This window comes from Pezoporus flaviventris, unplaced genomic scaffold (assembly GCF_033815535.1).
Source record: "Pezoporus flaviventris isolate CSIRO_AGI_PZ_B2104156 unplaced genomic scaffold, CSIRO_AGI_Pfla_v1 ptg000090l, whole genome shotgun sequence".
In the NCBI taxonomy this organism is placed as follows: domain Eukaryota; kingdom Metazoa; phylum Chordata; class Aves; order Psittaciformes; family Psittacidae; genus Pezoporus; species Pezoporus flaviventris.
Genome location: NW_026892638.1, coordinates 3,442,924 through 3,460,604, shown reverse-complemented (window position 1 = coordinate 3,460,604; position 17,681 = coordinate 3,442,924). Strand labels below are relative to the sequence as shown.

Genomic DNA, 17,681 nt, shown 5'->3' with positions numbered 1-17,681 from the left:
CTTCACACATAACAGAATCTCATCCTTCTCTCCTACTTTTTCTTAGCTCTCACTAATTTTTGGATTTCCTCCTTTTATTCTGGAAGCAAATATCTGTGACACATGTGCAGAAAGAAATGGGTAGTACTTGCAACAGCCTGTGCAGCAAGTTAAAGTCATAAACGTGCTGGGTTTTAAAATGCACAGTTCATTTTATGTATTGTTTAGATTACACTGTATTCAACAGTCATTTGGCGTATGCAGAAACTGGTGTCATTGAAGTTGGGCAAGAATGAGTGGTACAGGGAGAACTTTTCATATAAAGTATTAACTTTCAGGTGAGCATTAAAGGTGTACTGAGCAGAAGGCATTGCCAGCATACTGGGCAACTGACTGCTCTAGAGATATGAACCCAGTAATGGTTCTGACTGTTGGAGGTTGCTGGGTGCTGGAGGAAAGAAAATGAAGAGGGCAGTGTGACAAAAGGAGTGAGTGTTTTACTGATGTAATTCTTCTTCCTATTATGATGTTTTATTTGAATGCATTTTACATCTTATATACTCTGGCTGCACTGCAGTCAGTGGTAAAATCCTTCCTGGCTTCTCCTTAACTGTTTTCCATTGACCATTGATTCAAGATGGATAGAATGAACTGAATACAGTTCCAGGCACATGTTATTGAACACATTCTTTTTACATTGTTTTTCCAATTGCCTAATTTGCTGTTCAAAATCCAGCTCAGCTTTTTCCAGTTTTCTTTCAATCCAAACCAAACAAACCCTCAGATCATAAGATAAGGCAGTATCACCAACGTGCTTTCTGAGGGCCTCAAAATAAAGAGGTTTGGTAATTTTGCAATGATTCATTGTGAAAGGTATTCACCTTTCCTGCCCGGATTAAAAAAATAAACAAATAAATTTGTTATCTTTTAGTAACATTTGCAGAATTTATAGTTACAAAAGTGGTTTGACTAGTCCTTGTTCGCCAAAAAGACTGTTTTTTATTACTCTACTGCCAGACTTTGGAGCCTGTTTTCCTTCATTGGTGTCAATCGGAGTAGAATCAAAGTTCTATACAGAAAAAACTGAAGACTAGTTTTATATATTTAAGTTTCTTTAAATGACTCATTTCAGGAATTAGGTTAATCTCTAAATGTTTAGACACAGGTTACAATTGAGCTGCTGTCATTGGATTGCTTTGTCTGCTTTTCAGGGACTTTTGACTCTCTGTTCTGTGCTTCTGTGTCACTGCAGTGTTTCTACCAGTGTTGTAATTTTTTGTGTGAATTAGCAAATCCTTATCTCATAGTCAACTAGCAGGGACATTGTGACAGAGGACTTAGTGCTGTTAGTTTAGAGGATTCTTATTATCTAAAATTAGCAGCTTGCTAGGCATTTTAATGTGCAAAGAAGTTACTAGGTATATTTAGCAGAGCTTATTATTAAGGTTGTTCAATGCTTCCCATTTTCAGTTACTTATAGCTTTGAAAACATTAACATGAGTAGGCTAAAAGTTTATTCAGAAAAGTATAGTCAAAACAGTGTAATCATTCCAAAGAACGAGATTATTGGAAGATATGTTGTTTGGTGCATTAATGTTTTTGGGATGAAGTCTTTCTTTTGTAAAGCTCTAATCACACCATTTCTTTAGAATGAACTTAACATTTGGCAAAAGTAACCTTCTTCCCAAAGATATGCCTTTCTGCCATTCTTCACAAAATCTATTTACAAGCCCTTGTAAATCTTACAGTTTACAAACACTTAATGGGGGCTCACTAAATCTTGCACTAAGATTCCTGCATTCTGTCTACAGTAGTATCTACAGCCAGAGGCTGAACAGTTTTCCTGCAGAAATAGATTAGAAAAATTACAAAACCTGGGACAAAGTCACTAGAAAAAGGGCCACAGCGTGCAGGGACTCCAATTTCCTAAGAAAAAGGAATGGAATGAGTGAAAAATCAGTGAGAAACAAGGACTCGTAAGTAAAACGCAAGAATAGGACAGGCACAACGGAGAAGATAATATGGCAGGGATTGGAAGGAGAGAACTAAAACAAAGGCAGTTTGTGTTCATTAAAGGAATTTTCTCTAAATCCTTGTATGAAGGCTGACATGCCTAAACTGTACTGCTTTTTACAAGTACTTGTAATATCATATCCCTGCACAGCATGTGTTTCATTCTTGTGTAGCAGAACTGCAGTCGATATATTAATACAATCAGCTCCCCATTATCCAAGGTAATGAGGGAGCTGGGCACCCTGTAAGTTAAAATCTCTCATAATGGGAGCCCATCTAGTAGCACTGAAAGCCCCTGTTTGTGCAGTCAGTGCTGCAAAGCTCTGCAGAGTGCAGGAGACCCCTCAGCCCAGATGCATGCTGTATCTGTAATAGCAACTCCACATTTCAGGGCAGCCTCCCAGCACATCTTGTCATCGTGCTTACCCTCCCATCAACTCAGCAGTCTTCAACTGAAGCTAAAAAAAGATATCATTCATTTGTCCTCTCACCATCCACAGTCATGCAGTAGTCTCTGGGTTTTGTTCCCCTGGGATTTTGGCTGTAATGAATGTTGCAGGGAGACTTAAACTGGCTAGAACTTCTTCTGAAGCTTTCTTGAAGGCATCATAGCTATGGCTGTGAAACTTATACCCATGAACAATAAAGAGGTGCCTAATTACAGTAACACCAGCAATGGCTAATTTTTCTGTAGCACTTGCAGAGTGGCAGTTTTCAAGCACTCATCCTTACTGCATCAGCTGTGGTGATAGAAGCTTGTGCTGAGAGACTGAAGATTTATGCTGAACAGCCTAGAGGAGTGTTTGGCAGAATTACATCATGTAGTCAGCAGTTTTGATATTTCTGTTTAATTTAAATAAATAAATAAATAAATAGCAGATAAACCCCCACTATATCAAAGTAATCTCATGAATATTATGAGGTCAGGCATTCTACAAGTGCCAGAACTAAGTTGTCTGTGTAATCTGAATTCAATCTTCTTATGCATATGCATTATAATGGAATTATTACATAAGGAGTTGGTCTTTTTCCTGAAGATCCTTGCCTATTTAATTGAGCACGTAAAATTCAGAATGCAAAGTTGCTGAGCAGCAATTCAAGTTTGTTTTAGCTTTGCTATTCAGTGTGAGTGATGTGATTTGATTGCTGCATGCTAATCTAAGCTTGGTTTGGACAGACTTACTATTTCTTCAGAGGTTTTTCTGCTGTGCTTATTGGAGTATTTCACATGTAGCTACAAATTTATTTTCATATTTTCCCTAGACAGAAAGATATTTTGACACTCTTTTTTTTTTTTTTTTTTTTAGTTATGGCAAACTAGTTTGCAGAGGTATTAATAATTGTTTGTCATGAAATGTTTTGCTGTCAAATCTGAGGTGCCTGAGATTTAGCATTACACAGTACTGTTTGGTCGTATTTAGACAAGTAGCCACATACGTATGTTGCCGCACAGTAAAGTTCCTTGTCCACAGTTGTTTAGTTCAGGTACCTCACAGAAGCACATTTCACACACAGCTTTTTCCCTATGGATGTCAAGATGTCAAGCATTTCAAAAGCTTGAATACATACAAAATATTTAACTAAGGAAACCTAAAATTCATCACTTTATAACTTCTGAGCATCTACCTTTCTGTTTGGTGTTGCTGCTTTAATGTAAGTTTTTAACTAGAGAGCTCCATAGCCTGATCCTTCGCACACTCATTATGTAGAAACAAGGCAAGCTTTTGCTACCAACAATTCGCAAAAATGGCTGTTTATTCTGTTAGCAGAAGCTTTCTGAAACAAGTTCTTTTTGTAGTTGTAGTGGAGAACAGAGAAAGTACATCAAAGTGAAGAAAAGCAGTTCTCAAACTCTGGCACCCCTGCAAACACACCTTTTAGTTTTATGCCCAGTTCCTCTAAGTGACCGGGTTTTCTGCGGAACACTATAAAAAGTAATGCTGGTATTTCAACTTCTTTAAAGCTATCTGGTAGTGTCTCCTGACTTTGGCTGCTCTTGCTCTTGTCACTGTAATGTAAATAATCACTGTAGCTGCTAGAATGTCTCAGTCTGTTTTTCAAATCTGAGTCTATTTTAATCACACCTGTTTGAAAAAGAAGAGGTATTCTATGCGTAGACAGTGTATTTAATAGACAGAAGTTTGTGAACTGTCTTTAGTATTAATTGTTAAAGAGTTGTAATGTCCATGGAAAAGATTGTAAAATTCTGAACTTTAGGTAATGAAAAGCTTGCTGTAATGTCAAGCATGGCAACAGCTGTATATTAGCAATGGCATTCTGCTGCTGGCAGTGGGCAGTAGAAATATCTGTCAATAAATTATGGAATATTGCAAAACAAGAAAAACAGAACAACAACAGCGACAACAAAACATGGAAAAATTTAAAATACTTTAGGGGGTGTATTAGTAGTATATGCTACTGCTGATTTTTAAAAACAAAACATAAAAGATCTGGCACTGAAGGACTTTTTCCTGTTTTCAAGGTATGGCATTATACATGCTGGTGGCATAGGAAAATACCTCAGTGACTGGATCCTGGATGGGGAACCTCCGTTTGACCTGATAGAATTAGATCCCAACCGATACGGAAAGTGGACCACCACAGAATACACAGCAGCCAAAGCAAGAGAATCTTACGGTTTTAATAACATTGGTAAGAAGGTACTTCTTAAAAATACATTTATATCCTGAAAATGTATTCCAACAAAGCCTTCCTCTAGATTCCATGTCTATATACATGTATTCTGTCTTGGTGAGGATCTTAGTATGCCATGGTTTCTTAGTTTGGGTTTTGTTGGATGTTTTTCCCCTCTAGTTGGTTACCCTAAAGAAGAAAGATTTGCTGGAAGACCAACAGAGAGAACCAGTGGGCTGTATGATTTGCTGAAGTCAAAATGTTCAATGGGCTTTCATGCAGGATGGGAGCAACCTCATTGGTTCTACAAACCTGGAGATGAGACTGGATACAAGTAAATGAAAGATTAATTTCCCTCCCCCACCCTGAGATAAAATTAATGAGAAACATACATTTATCATTAATTTCAGCTAAATGTATCAATTAGGTAGATACTCCATTCTTAGTTTTTTCCATAGAATCCATTTAATTCTGATAATACAGACATTTCAAAACACATACTGAGCTATCCTGCTACTGTGCTAGGATTAGCATATCAGGGAGCAGCCTAGCTTAAAGAACAGGATAGAAAACAGTAAATTCATTATAAATTTATATTTTTCACCCTTTACTATTATTTGATCAGCAGCACAGTATAATGTTTTCATGAAAAAGCTCATACCTTTCTATGTAATACTCAGGAAAAGAGATGTGCAATCCTCTTATGGGTTTTTTTAATCTCTTTCCCCCTCTGCGCCTGCCCACCTAGTTATCTTCTTGCATCAGGGAACATGCAGCAAATAACTGTTTTCCACAGGGATACTTGAGTCCCAATCTAAATGAGGCTCATAAAGGAATAAAGAGACACACTTTGCTGTTCAGAAATAAAGCCTCTGACACCTTAAACCCAAATAAATGATTCACCAACAAAGTATGCTGTAAATTGACACATGACAGACCACTACTTCTAACATTTGAACAGTTGACAGTTTATTGTACAAAAAGGTTGATAAAATATCAACCCATATCTTTCTCTGTTGTTAAAAGATTTTAATAATTAAGCTATGTTAGACCAAGGAAAATATTGGGTAAGCTGCCTACAGTTAGAAAAGTCTGTCTCTTTTGGATGATTATTAAACTAAAGAATCTGGAAACTACCTTTTGCTGAAAAAAACCACAGAATTTTTAAATTATGTTTTGTGTGTCTAAATTCTCTGTTTCAGACCAAGTTTCCGACGCACAAATTGGTTTGACCCTGTGGGTCGTGAGTATAAACAGGTTATGGGAAATGTTGGTGTGATTGACCTGTCACCATTTGGCAAGTTTAAAGTAAAAGGCACAGATTCTGTTAAGCTGCTGGATCATCTGTTTGCAAATGTTGTTCCAAAGGTAAATGGACAGTAATAACTGTTTTAATATAGGATTTACACAAACAAGATCTGCTTGTCTGTCTTGAAAATGAAGCACAATACTGTTGCCATATCTTTCAGGTAACGAACACTCAGATTCTTTGGAGAAATTGCTGTGTGAGGAGATGTATTGCACTCAGTTAACAGGATGAGCAGTAGGGTTTATGCTAGAGCAGCCCCAAGTAGAAGTACCTTTTGGCACAGATCACCGAATCAGAATGCTTGATGTTGTACAGGACCTCTGAAGGTCATCTTGTCCAGCCGTCTGTTCAAGCAGAGGGAACTCTTTGCCTAGGGCTATTTCCAGATGACTTTTGAGTATCTCCAAGGATGGAGACTCCAACAGCTCTTAGGTCAACCTGTAGCTCTGCTGGTGTCACCTTTACAGTACAAAATTAATTTCCTTATGTTCGGACAGAGCCTCCTGTATTCTAAATCCTTGTCTAAGGGAGTCCAGGTGAATCTCCCCTGGAATTCGTTTGTAACAGTAAATAGTAGAATAGCTTAGTAGCTGCCTGCCTAAAACTGTGCTATAATGTGGCAGCTTAAGGCAACAGAGCAGAGCAGTGCAAGGTGCTTTTCCCTGACCATAGGTGGATGTAGTACTCTTCCTGGATGCCCAAGGAAACAGTTTTGTTGTGGGTTTTTGTTTTTCTTTTTCTTTTTCAAATGTGACCCATGCTTGTTTTCCACCTGCTCATACTGACTCTGTTTTACAGCTGGCTGCCTGGAGCAGGAAAGGTTCCAGACATTCAGGATATTCAGCTTTCAGTTCACCCTGTCCTTTTTCCACAACCGTGGCTGCTCACAGATCATCAGAATATGATCATGTTTTAAAAAATGGCATAATGTGACAGACTACTCCAGGTTTCTTATTCTTGGTCCTCAGTTTATGGTAGTGCTCCGTACTACCCTTTGGTGTACCCTTTATCTTCCTGCTTTTGCTCATTTCAGCACAGAATTTCACAAAATATTTGCTGTAGGTGATGTTTTTAGCTGCTTCAGACACCAGAGGGGGGAAGCATAGGGAAACAGTAAGTACACTAAGACTATAGTTATGAAGGTAGGTAACTTCTCAGAGGTCAGAGCCAAATGAATGGGAAGGCTGTATGCAAGACTGGTATCCTATAGGTTTAGGAAAAAGAAGAACCCAAATTGCTATAGAGTCATACTTTTTTACTGTACTAATTTTGTGATAGTAATATAGATTGGAAGTTTATTTTCTTTCTAGCTTGGAGTAGAGGCAGGGAAAGAGTGTCATCAGTGGGCATGGGTAACAGTGAATATACTTTTGTGATAAAGAGAAAGCAAGACTGAACAGGAAATTATGGGAACAAAGCGGGTGCTTTCAGTAGAGTTAAATCAGTGTTACTAAGAGGAAAAAGAAAGCTAGATGGCAAAGTGGAATGAATAGTTTATGAGGCCGCTAAAAAATCCAGCATTCATGAAAATTGGTTATTTAAGCTGTTTGTTTTTTGGTGCCATTCATGCTATTCTGCATCATAAAATAATTCAGTGAAGTTACTGAGATATACTTGTATCACAAACAAGTTGAGTGTGACTAGCATTAGATTCTGAAAATTCAACTATGTGCCTGCAGTATGCCAGTAACTATACTAACGTAATATGATCTTGCAAAAGAATGTTAATATCTGCAATATTTTTCCTTTTTCTATTCATTGTCTGGGCTCTGACTGGGTGACTGACAAGGTTCTTATGAAAGCAGAATGAAATAAGTATTAAATTCTGCCTCTGGAACCAGACAGCACAATGTCTATGGCATATTCATATTTCTGTTGCTATGGATGATACCTGTATGAACATGTGTATGTTTTATGGTCACACCTAAGTAACTTTTATTTGAAACTTTGCCTCTAGAAATCATGTTTCTGACACAGAACCTGGTATGAATGTACAAAGATGTAGATTCATAGTCAGCAACTACATAAAACAGCGTACGTAAATCAGGGCCACAAAAGTATAAGCCAACTCAACATTTCATTCTTTAAAGTAAGAGGCAAAGCTTGTTTTATCCTTTTGGGATCTGAAAGCTTTATTTACATGATTGAAAAATAATATTTATGTCAATAACTCACAAATTTTTTATTCAGATGATCAGGGAACAAAGTAAAATTGATTGAATTCATGTTGAAAATGCAGTCTTAAATCAAATGTAGCTTAAGAATGCCTTGTCTAATACACAATTAACAAATATTTATAAAAGTCTTGATTTACCTTATTTGAAAATTTTCTTTCTTTTTTGTTGCTTTTTTTTTTCTATAAAGAAAAATGTTTCATTTCCTTTGTAAAGCTTAAGCTTGGCCAGTTGTGCATCTGACCAATCCTGTTATGGCATAGGAGAACAACCATAAAAAAATTGGGTTTTTTTCAAATGAAGATATATTTCCATACATTTCATAATGGTTAAGAATTCAAGTGTATTTTGCATTCTTAATATTTGCAAATTTTACCCTTTAGGTGGGTTCCACAAATATAAGCCATATGTTAACACCAAGAGGAAAAGTTTATGCTGAGCTAACAGTCTCTCAACTGTATCCTGGAGAATTTATGCTTGTAACTGGCTCAGGGTCAGAACTCCATGACCTGAGGTTAGTTTATTTTTACTACAGTAAGTATGTAGTGCTATATAGCCACATTAATATAGAAACCTTTTTATCAAGTGCCAAATATTTTATTATTATTCAACAGACCTTTCACTAAGCTCCTGAGATTTCTACTTATTTATTGACTTTGATTTCCTAGAAACTTGGTTGACTTGAATCATGAAGCATAAGCAGTTGCATATAGGGTTGTTGCTGATGTAAAAAGAGGGAGAATTTACTGATAATTATGTAATATTTATGGTGGTAGTTCTTGTTTTGTTCTTGAACCTGTTTGTGTTTGACATTGTATGATGGAACACAGCATGGTTGTTCCTTTCTAGTGTTTTCTCTTACGCAAAAAAGAAAATTGGCTTTAAACACGGGTGACCTCAGAGACACTGACCTGGCCAATACAAATTGCTAGTACAGTCTTCCTGATACTGTGATAATGTCTTCTGCTTTGGGCTCTGGGGTAACAAAGCAAAATAACAGAAAAGAACAAGTAAAAGCAGTTGCAGGATGACTTCATTAAAATGCCTTTCATAGATGAGCACTGGAAGCAACATATCTAGTGCAATTAGCAGCTCTACTTACATACTAAGAAAAAGAATTTTTCTCACTGGAGATTGCTGACAAATCAGTTATTCAGAATGAATCAACATATAAAAGACTGAAATTTGCTATCCTGATACACAATGAATAATGTACTATTTTATAACTTTCTCATAAGAATAAGTAGGACTGTTGGCACATTCAGGAAACAAAGGCATTTACTAGATGCACTAGAGAATTTCTACAGTCCCATTTGGTGCTCCCATCTGCCTGCTATCTTTTAACACTGCTTAACAAAGTGTTAATGTACGTCATAGTGCATTAATACTACTTCATAAGATTTTTAAATATATGCATTTCATTTATTTTGTGAGCTTCCTGAAAGATAATGCTCAGCTCATGTTTTTGCTTAAACCGAAACAGAACTTCCTGCTAGTACTTTAAATACTGTACTCAGGAAGAAACAAACCTGGCTGTACATTTCTGTTGACATAGGGAATTTATTTAGAAACTTATGTTTGCTGTGTTTCTTGCTTGCTCTTTTTGTATGTTGACTTTTTATTAACGCATTCTGGATCCAAAGGCAGATCTGTGTTCAGTCCTATGAGATCAGCTCTTTCTCTTATCTTGAAAACACCGTTCCATCCATTTAAATTATCATGTTTACTGTTTGTATCCAAGATGCCTGTAGTTATATACCAGTACCTCACCAGAAAACAGTTTAACATCAGTGATAGGTATGACTAACACGTAATTCCATTTGTTTTCAGATAGTGTGGGTCTGGGAGCTGCTGGGAAGATGAATATCAACAAAACATAATTCCTTTTTATATGTTGTCTAAATCAGTTATTTTTCATAAAGAATTTAACATCAATATTGTGTTTTATCTGCAGATGGATAGAAGAGAATATAATGAGAGGTAGATACAAAGTTGAAATAGAAAACATGACAGACAAGATGGGAGTACTTGGTGTAGCAGGTCCCTGTGCAAGACAGGTTCTCCAGAAGTTGACAGATGAGGATCTAAGTGATGGTTCATTTAAGTTTCTCCAGTCTAAACATCTGAAACTTTCTGATATTGCTGTTACTGCCATCAGGATATCGTACACAGGTAAGCAATAGAGGAAACAGACTCTTAAGCAAACAGTAAAATAAGTGTAATGAAAATTATGTTGAAAATTAATCTTATCATGTATTCCTAAGAAATAGGTTCATTACATTTTATATAATAATGTGTGAGGAAACAGACTTACACACAAGTACATTGATTTTCAAATGTGACATGGTCAGGGTCTGTGCTGAGTTTTCCAAGACCTTTCTCTCTAGAATGCCCTATAGTGCAAATATTTATTTTACAGAACAAAAGGCCAGTTTTGATAACCTCTGTGGTATTTGCTGCAAAACCAATGTCAAGAATTGTTTTTGGAGTACCTTATATTAGTGTTTGTCACATCCCTTGCAAATGTAATGCTGTAGTGCTATTTGTTTTTCCCAGTTACTTTGTATTTTTATTTCTTTTTATGTCCATCTCTACTACAATAGACTGAATTCAGAGCATTCTGAAGCAGCTGAATTCCTTGTAATTCATATTCTCTTTCTATTGTATTGAATATAATACGTTCATTTTATGCTTATTTATACTTATTTATGTATTTGCTGTTCCCTTGCCAAGTCATCATCTCTTTATAATGCTCTTAAGTATTGCCTCTCATTGTGGCTTCATTACATGACCTTTTCCCACTGTTTATTCTGATTCCACCTTCCATCGTGATTTCAGTTCACAGTTTAAATTAGAATAGTACCACTGCTTAAGATCTAGGGCATAAAGACTCTGGTGGTTCCTTCAGGGAATTAGACTGCTATATAATATCAGAATTGACCCTAAAATGTGAATTAACAGTTACAGCACTGATCCGCACTTTTTACCAAAGATAGGATTCTATTTATTAGGATTGCTTCATTGTTGAGCTGCTGAAATCATTAATCTTGTTTATATAACAGGTGAATTGGGCTGGGAGCTTTATCATAGAAAAGAAGATTCTGTAGCTCTCTACAATGCAATCATGGAAGCTGGCCAAAAAGAGGGCATTGACAACTTTGGAACATATGCTCTGAATGCTTTAAGACTGGAAAAGGGTTTTCGAGCCTGGGGAGCAGAGGTCAGGAAATGTAACTTCTTTATTCATCTTTCTGGTTACTTATTTATTTATTTGATTATGATTATACTGCTTTTAGTTAGAGTTAGCACAAACAGTTTTTGTTGCAGAGTCTCAGTTTAGCATGAAAATAAAATTTACCTTGAGCAGGAAAAGCTGCTATAATTCTGGACAGTGTAATTTCTAAACAGAAATAATCAGTATACTCCATTGCACTGCTGGCAAAGAGACATTTATTTTGATTCACTGATGTTTTCTCCTCCTGTGTGTAACAAAGTTCTGAGAGTTTTGCTGTGCTCTAGTGTTTTGAAATCAGAGGCTTGGCTGGTAGATTCTGAAAATGTTTTATATCTGTAATAACTATGTCAGGAGAGGCCAATTCTTCTCCAATAATATATTTGGAACTTTTGCAGTTGCCATTAGCTTATATCTGCCAAATTTTCTCACTCACAATAAAGAACTGTCCAGGGAGATTAGAGAATTTGGGGAAAATCAGTGTAATTTCTGCTTACCTGAATTTTTTCTCAAGGCTTTTGGAAATGAAAGAACTCAAGGAGATGAAACGGTGGGTGTTTTTTCCTTTTTTTTTTTCTTTTGTTTGCCCAGTGATAATTACTTTCATTCTTGCTTCAAATGCTACCAAAAACCTCATTCACCTTACTCTTAATGGAAATGTGGTGAATAAAATTGTCTTTGTGTTTTATTTTCCTCTCCAGCTAAGACATTGTACTGTTTTGCATTTTATGTGTGTACTTCACTTATTCAGTCTTCTAAGGTTTCCATTCTGCTTTGATGAAATCCTGCTTCTCACTGAAATGTGTATTTACTTTGCATATTGAAACTTAGATGAATGATTTACATATCTATACTTTATATTAGGCATAGTAGTAGATACTCTGTTTAAATCACATACTGGAAGCATGCAGTGTATTAAAATGGCAGTTGCACAGATGCAACATGGAAGACACCGACACAGGAGTAAATAAAAGGATGCATAGAATGAATAAACGAAGCCCCCAGCCCAAAAGCTATGATGGGCCATCATGTACAGATGGTGAATTTATCTTTTTTAACAGATGAACTGTGACACTAATCCCTTGGAAGCTGGACTGGAATACTTTGTAAAGCTAAACAAGGTATGTCATTTATTTTCAATGTGTTCTATTATGTCCAAAGTTATTTTTTTAAGTGTTTGAAAAGAAATTTGCTCATTATCTGTAATATAAAATAGGTTTAGAAAATTGTAAGTACTTTATAAATATCAATTTGATTAAAAAAAATATTTTTTATTTTCCCATGTTTCTTGCTAACAGAATTATACATTAGATCAGGAAGTTGCAAATACTAAGTGTTGTCTGTGAAAAATAACTCTGATTTATTTTCATAGAGAAATTGGAGTCATGTGTTTTATAAACATGTAGTGTCTGTATATAAGCTGAACAAGCCTATCCATATTGTGAAAATGTTTTCCCTTCTTATTCTTGTTAAAGGAGTTTGTTTGTTTTGTTGGCCTTTTGATTTTGGGTTTGTTTGTTTTTTTGCTTAATGTAAGCAGGAAAGCAGCCATAAGCAGGGAAAGCTTGCCAAGATGACCACGTAGAACGTAGGAAAGCAGTAACGTGCATGAAGCACTTTCTTATTCATTGTTCCTCAAAGTTACCTGCAGGGTTGAAATGCAGGGTTGGAATGCAGGGTTGGAACAGCTCTCTGGAGCAGATACTCATCTTGTAAATGAATGGGTATGGAGTGACTCTCCAGCGTAGATGCAGGAGCTAAGCCTAAAACATTTGCCAGTTTTGCTGAATTGATGTGAAAAAGGAAATAATCTGTGTTTATTTATTGACACAAACGTGGGCAATTGTGACTGTATGTTTACAGTGCAGAGGTACCTGAGCTTACTCAGATATTGGAAGCAGTCTAAACACTGTAGCATGAAGTGCAATGTGAGATTATTTACTCTGCTTTTTGGCAGTTTGGGGCTATGAGTCCCAGTTCCATACCTTTGGTTTTGGTGTGCTTGGCATGGCATAGAACTCGGCCGTCCTCACAGGCCACTGTGACTGAAGACAAGCAAATATTCTGCTATCACCAGTTCCTATTGTTAAGGAAACTTCACCCATAAAAGGCAAATGAGATAAAAACTACAGGAAACAGATACTTTTGGTTTGGTTTGGGTTTGTTTTCTTTTTTTTTTTGACATCTCAATTAGTTGAGTTCCTGGAAAAGATTATTCCTTTAAACATGCGCCCCCAACTGGGGAAAGTGCTGATTCCTGTGTAAATAACGAAAATGTACTGTTCATTCAATTACCGAAGTCTTACTGTGCAACAAGTAGCTCAAATAGCTCACAAAACAAGGAAAAAGACTTCATCATAAGTGAATCTCGAGTGGTATGTCATAGAAAACTTGAACAGTTTCTAAAGAAATTAAAGCTAATGGACGACCACATGCCATTGAAGGTAATAAAGTACTTTATTTCCACAAAAGGGCATTTAAATATGTGGGGAATAAATAGGAAGAGATGTGAATTACCAATAAAATACTGATATTTCTCTGTGTTTACAAAGTTTAGGTATGCATTATTTTCAGATATATATGGACTAGTAATTTTTTTGTTCTGAGTAACAAGAAAAACTCTTAAAATCTTAAACTGACACCCCCCACCGTCCTTCCCCTCCCTGTTCTATATAGCATGAGGATAAATAAACCTTTTTCCTCAGGATTTCTGTGGCAACTTTCATTTTATCAATAAGGCTAAAGAGAGGGTATTGTTCTAGGTAGTTTCCTTTAGACTCTGCTTGATACTTCTTTTTTCTCTAGTGTTGGCATTAGTTGGTTCTTTGCACAGATGAGCAGGATGGGTTGTGATTAAACCAAATTTGAGGGAACTAGAAGAATTAATTTCTAGTTTAGAGAACACAGTGTCTTCATATTGCCAACAAAATCCACCTGGTTTAAGGGTGAGTCTTTTTTTAATAACTGTTGTTCTTTTGGTTGTTCAATCATGCTTAGGAAATTAGGTAAGTCGTTAGAAAGCCTCATCTCATGAATAAGCACTCTGCTAATAAATATTCGATGGAGTTCTAATGGCTTTTGTGGCAGGAAATTCACAGAATATCTTTAAAGGAGAAAAAGTTGCAATTCATTTTGCTCTGCATCTCAAAATATTGTTTCAGTTCTGCTGCACATTTGCATTTTCTCAGGCTCAAGTCAAAGATATAATACCTCTGAATGCTTTTTATTTTCAAAACCCTGGTTTAAAACCAATGGTTTTTTCAAATATTATCATACAAAAAGGTAAGCACTCACCAGATGTTAATTTACTCCAGATCTTTGTTCTGTGGTATAATCAACTACATCTGTGTTTACCTTGCCATATAGATCAAAATTTCATGTGTGAAATCATTAAGACCTCCCACTCTTGAAGATCCAACAGTCTCCCTGGGCAGTCTGTTCTAGTAATTCACCATCCTTACATGAGAAAATGTTTTCTTGCCATACTATTATGTTAATTATGTACATATAGAAAAAATATTTCCTTATTTCAGAAGCTGATTACATCTTCGAAACCTTCTGCCATGTTTCTTTTTGGTCTTCTGAAGTGGTTAGTTATTTTCTGATAATTCGGTATTCTTAAACCAGCCTATTTTTTCTCCTGACCATAACGGACCAGAAGTCCCAATAAAACTTGATGTTAGAGTGAAAAACCTTTATGTCTATTTGAGTAGCTCACAGAAATAAATTCTTTAAGAAGGTCCGTATGAATCCAATAGTGCCAGCCCTTACCAAGAGCGTTGAGCTCTATCCGTCCGAAGTTAAATGCTCGTACGTGTCTGACTGGTTTTGCTATATCCAAGACTGCCATCTCCTGGTCACTCCCTCTGCAGCAGCAGCTCGCTGCGATTCGGGAAGAGTGCCGTAATAGAAACCGTCTGGGACGCTGCTCTATGGCACTCCTCCAGGCCGGGATCTGAGTGCTCAGCTAAGATACACTGTTTGGTTCCATTAGGAGGAAATACCGTTATCAGGAGCAGTGTTTCTTTGTTGAAGCCCTTTTTATTTACTGGGGCAGTTTCTCTGTTTTCCATTCCAAGCTTCTTTCCAGATTTTGCCATACCCAGCATTTCTCAGTACTCTACCAGCCTTTTTAAAAACAAAACAAAACAAAACTTTCTCCTTTTTTTTTCCCTTCTTCTTTACCTGTCTGCTCACCACCCTTTGTGTCTCATCTTCACCAGTGCTACTCAGTGACTGCCTGAATTTCAATGTCAAAAGATGCCTCTTAGACTGCAAGTCCTACCCCTCTTTCTTACTTTGACATTCGGTGATTTTTACTATTGCACCTATGAGACATGAGTATTTAATTGCTTCATTATTCATTGTGACTAGAAGTTGTGTCATACCCTGCAGCTTTACTGAGATGGGTGAATGACAAGATATGGTCCTTGAGTATTGACCTAACCTCCAACATAACTGTACATAAACTGTTATCTCATATGAAGCTGAGTTATTCTAAGGCTGTGCTTCTATCTTTTTATTCCTTTGGTGGCAGGTTTAAGCTTACAGTTTCATGTCCTCCTCTTTTGAGTCATTTGTTTCCCTCCTGGCCATTCTGCCAGAACTGCCTCACAGTTGTGTCAGTCCAGCTCATGTCAGTCCAGATCTAAGACAGTACGTCTCAACTTGTTAAAGCACAAAACAATAAACATTTTTCTAACAAAAATGCTGGAACTGGCACAACTGCAGAGAGCATGCCCTCCAAAAAGGGAGTGCTAACAGAGTTATCAGTCCTGCCGTGGGTCCCTGGGGCTCTGGCCGCAAATACCACCCAGCACTAGGTGAAGAGAGAGGCTACAGAAAACAGCAGAAAAGATGTGGATGCTGGCTCTGGGTCTCACAACTTTGCAGCATATGTAGTCGTTTGTATCATCATTCCACGTAAATGCTACTGTTCTAATCTGGTAACACCCTATGCTTTCAGAAACATGAAGGCAAGGAATGAGAAGGGCACAATTGGAAAAACAACCACTTGTAGCCCTTTGGTGATGCTTGCCACTTCTAAATTATTTGCAGGCTTTTTTTTAAATTTTTTTTTTAATAATAAAATAAAATCTAAAAATTTTATTTTTCCCCTTGAAAAAATCACTGACTTTAAAATAGGAGCTGTGTTTGTGGAACCATAGAAAATGGTTCATTTTAATCTTCTCACATCTAAAATCTAGCATAGGGTATGTAGGGAAGGCTTAGTAGGTGGAATGGCTGCATCTGCAGTTTGGGTCTGGCAGGAGCAGTGCTCCAACTTGATGCTGGACAAGCTGAACTTTAAGGGGTTCTGTAACTCCCCCTAATTGCTGCTGTGTGCCTCTCTTCACTTCTCCAATACACATCTCTCCTGTTCTGAGAGGAATAACTACAGTAGTGATCTCTGACCCCACGCCATAATCTGTTGTGCATACAGTTGTGCTTTGTGCCAGCTCTACTCCACACAAGAAAGGGAGGTGGAAGAAGAAAGAGCACAAATTTCGCTGAAGAAGGGATATGGATCCTGCGGGGAAGCAGAGGGATCTGAGTAAAGATGGAGCAATGGAAAGGTACTAGGTATTTGAGAGGGGGTAAGGGAACTTCCCCCCTCTTTCTTTCAATTCCCATTTATTATGCCTATGACATATTTATTCAATGTACTTTTCCAAATAAATCCTGTCCCCACTCAAACTGAAATTTAGAAGTGGAACCATATCGTATGGTTACTTCATTTGATGTCCAGAAGGTCATAAACCAGAGGATTTATTCCGTAAATTTACACAAATTATGAAACACATAGGAAAGAATCTGCAATTATTTTGTTACCCATATAAAATGCACACCCAGGTCACTCCCAGTGTGTTTCTTGGGCCATGTAGAGCAGTAAGTACGCACTAAGCTAGGAATGATGAACCAAAATAATCAGTAATTCATCAGTTGTTTGTATCAGTATCAATTTTTTACAGCTGGCTGTTTGCTTATAAGAAGGGCTTAGGCAGATTGAGTGAAAGCCACCGTGATGCAGATAGTATACATACTGACTGGCCACACCTCCCTTAGAAAACTGTTTTGTGTGGTGTTAACTGTAGCTTTGTCTTGTTACAGAAAAATAAACTTGTCAAATATTGGCTGCCTGCAGAGGAAAATGATCTTCAGTTATCACCCTGGTGAGGGTGATATCATTTGCAGTGTTACCCTGAAATTATCCAAATTCATCTAAGAATAATTAATTCCAAAATACTGTATTGATTTCATCTCCAGTGTGTTGTAACATGATGGTTACAGCAGAATGCAGCAGCTGTTGGTAGTGCCTTAGTCAGGTGGCTTTGTGCAC

General features: G+C 37.0%; 1 protein-coding gene across 1 annotated transcript in view; it reads left to right on the top strand.

Annotated features, from left to right (window-relative positions):
* DMGDH (dimethylglycine dehydrogenase) overlaps positions 1-17,681 on the top strand; it is a 43,126-nt gene that overhangs the window by 19,676 nt on the left and 5,769 nt on the right. Inside the window, exons 8-14 of the mRNA XM_061475890.1 lie at positions 4,475-4,644; positions 4,807-4,960; positions 5,829-5,994; positions 8,493-8,623; positions 10,064-10,281; positions 11,172-11,329; positions 12,403-12,462. Coding sequence (XP_061331874.1) covers positions 4,475-4,644; positions 4,807-4,960; positions 5,829-5,994; positions 8,493-8,623; positions 10,064-10,281; positions 11,172-11,329; positions 12,403-12,462 — 1,057 coding nt within the window. The remainder of the gene's footprint in view (positions 1-4,474; positions 4,645-4,806; positions 4,961-5,828; positions 5,995-8,492; positions 8,624-10,063; positions 10,282-11,171; positions 11,330-12,402; positions 12,463-17,681) is intronic.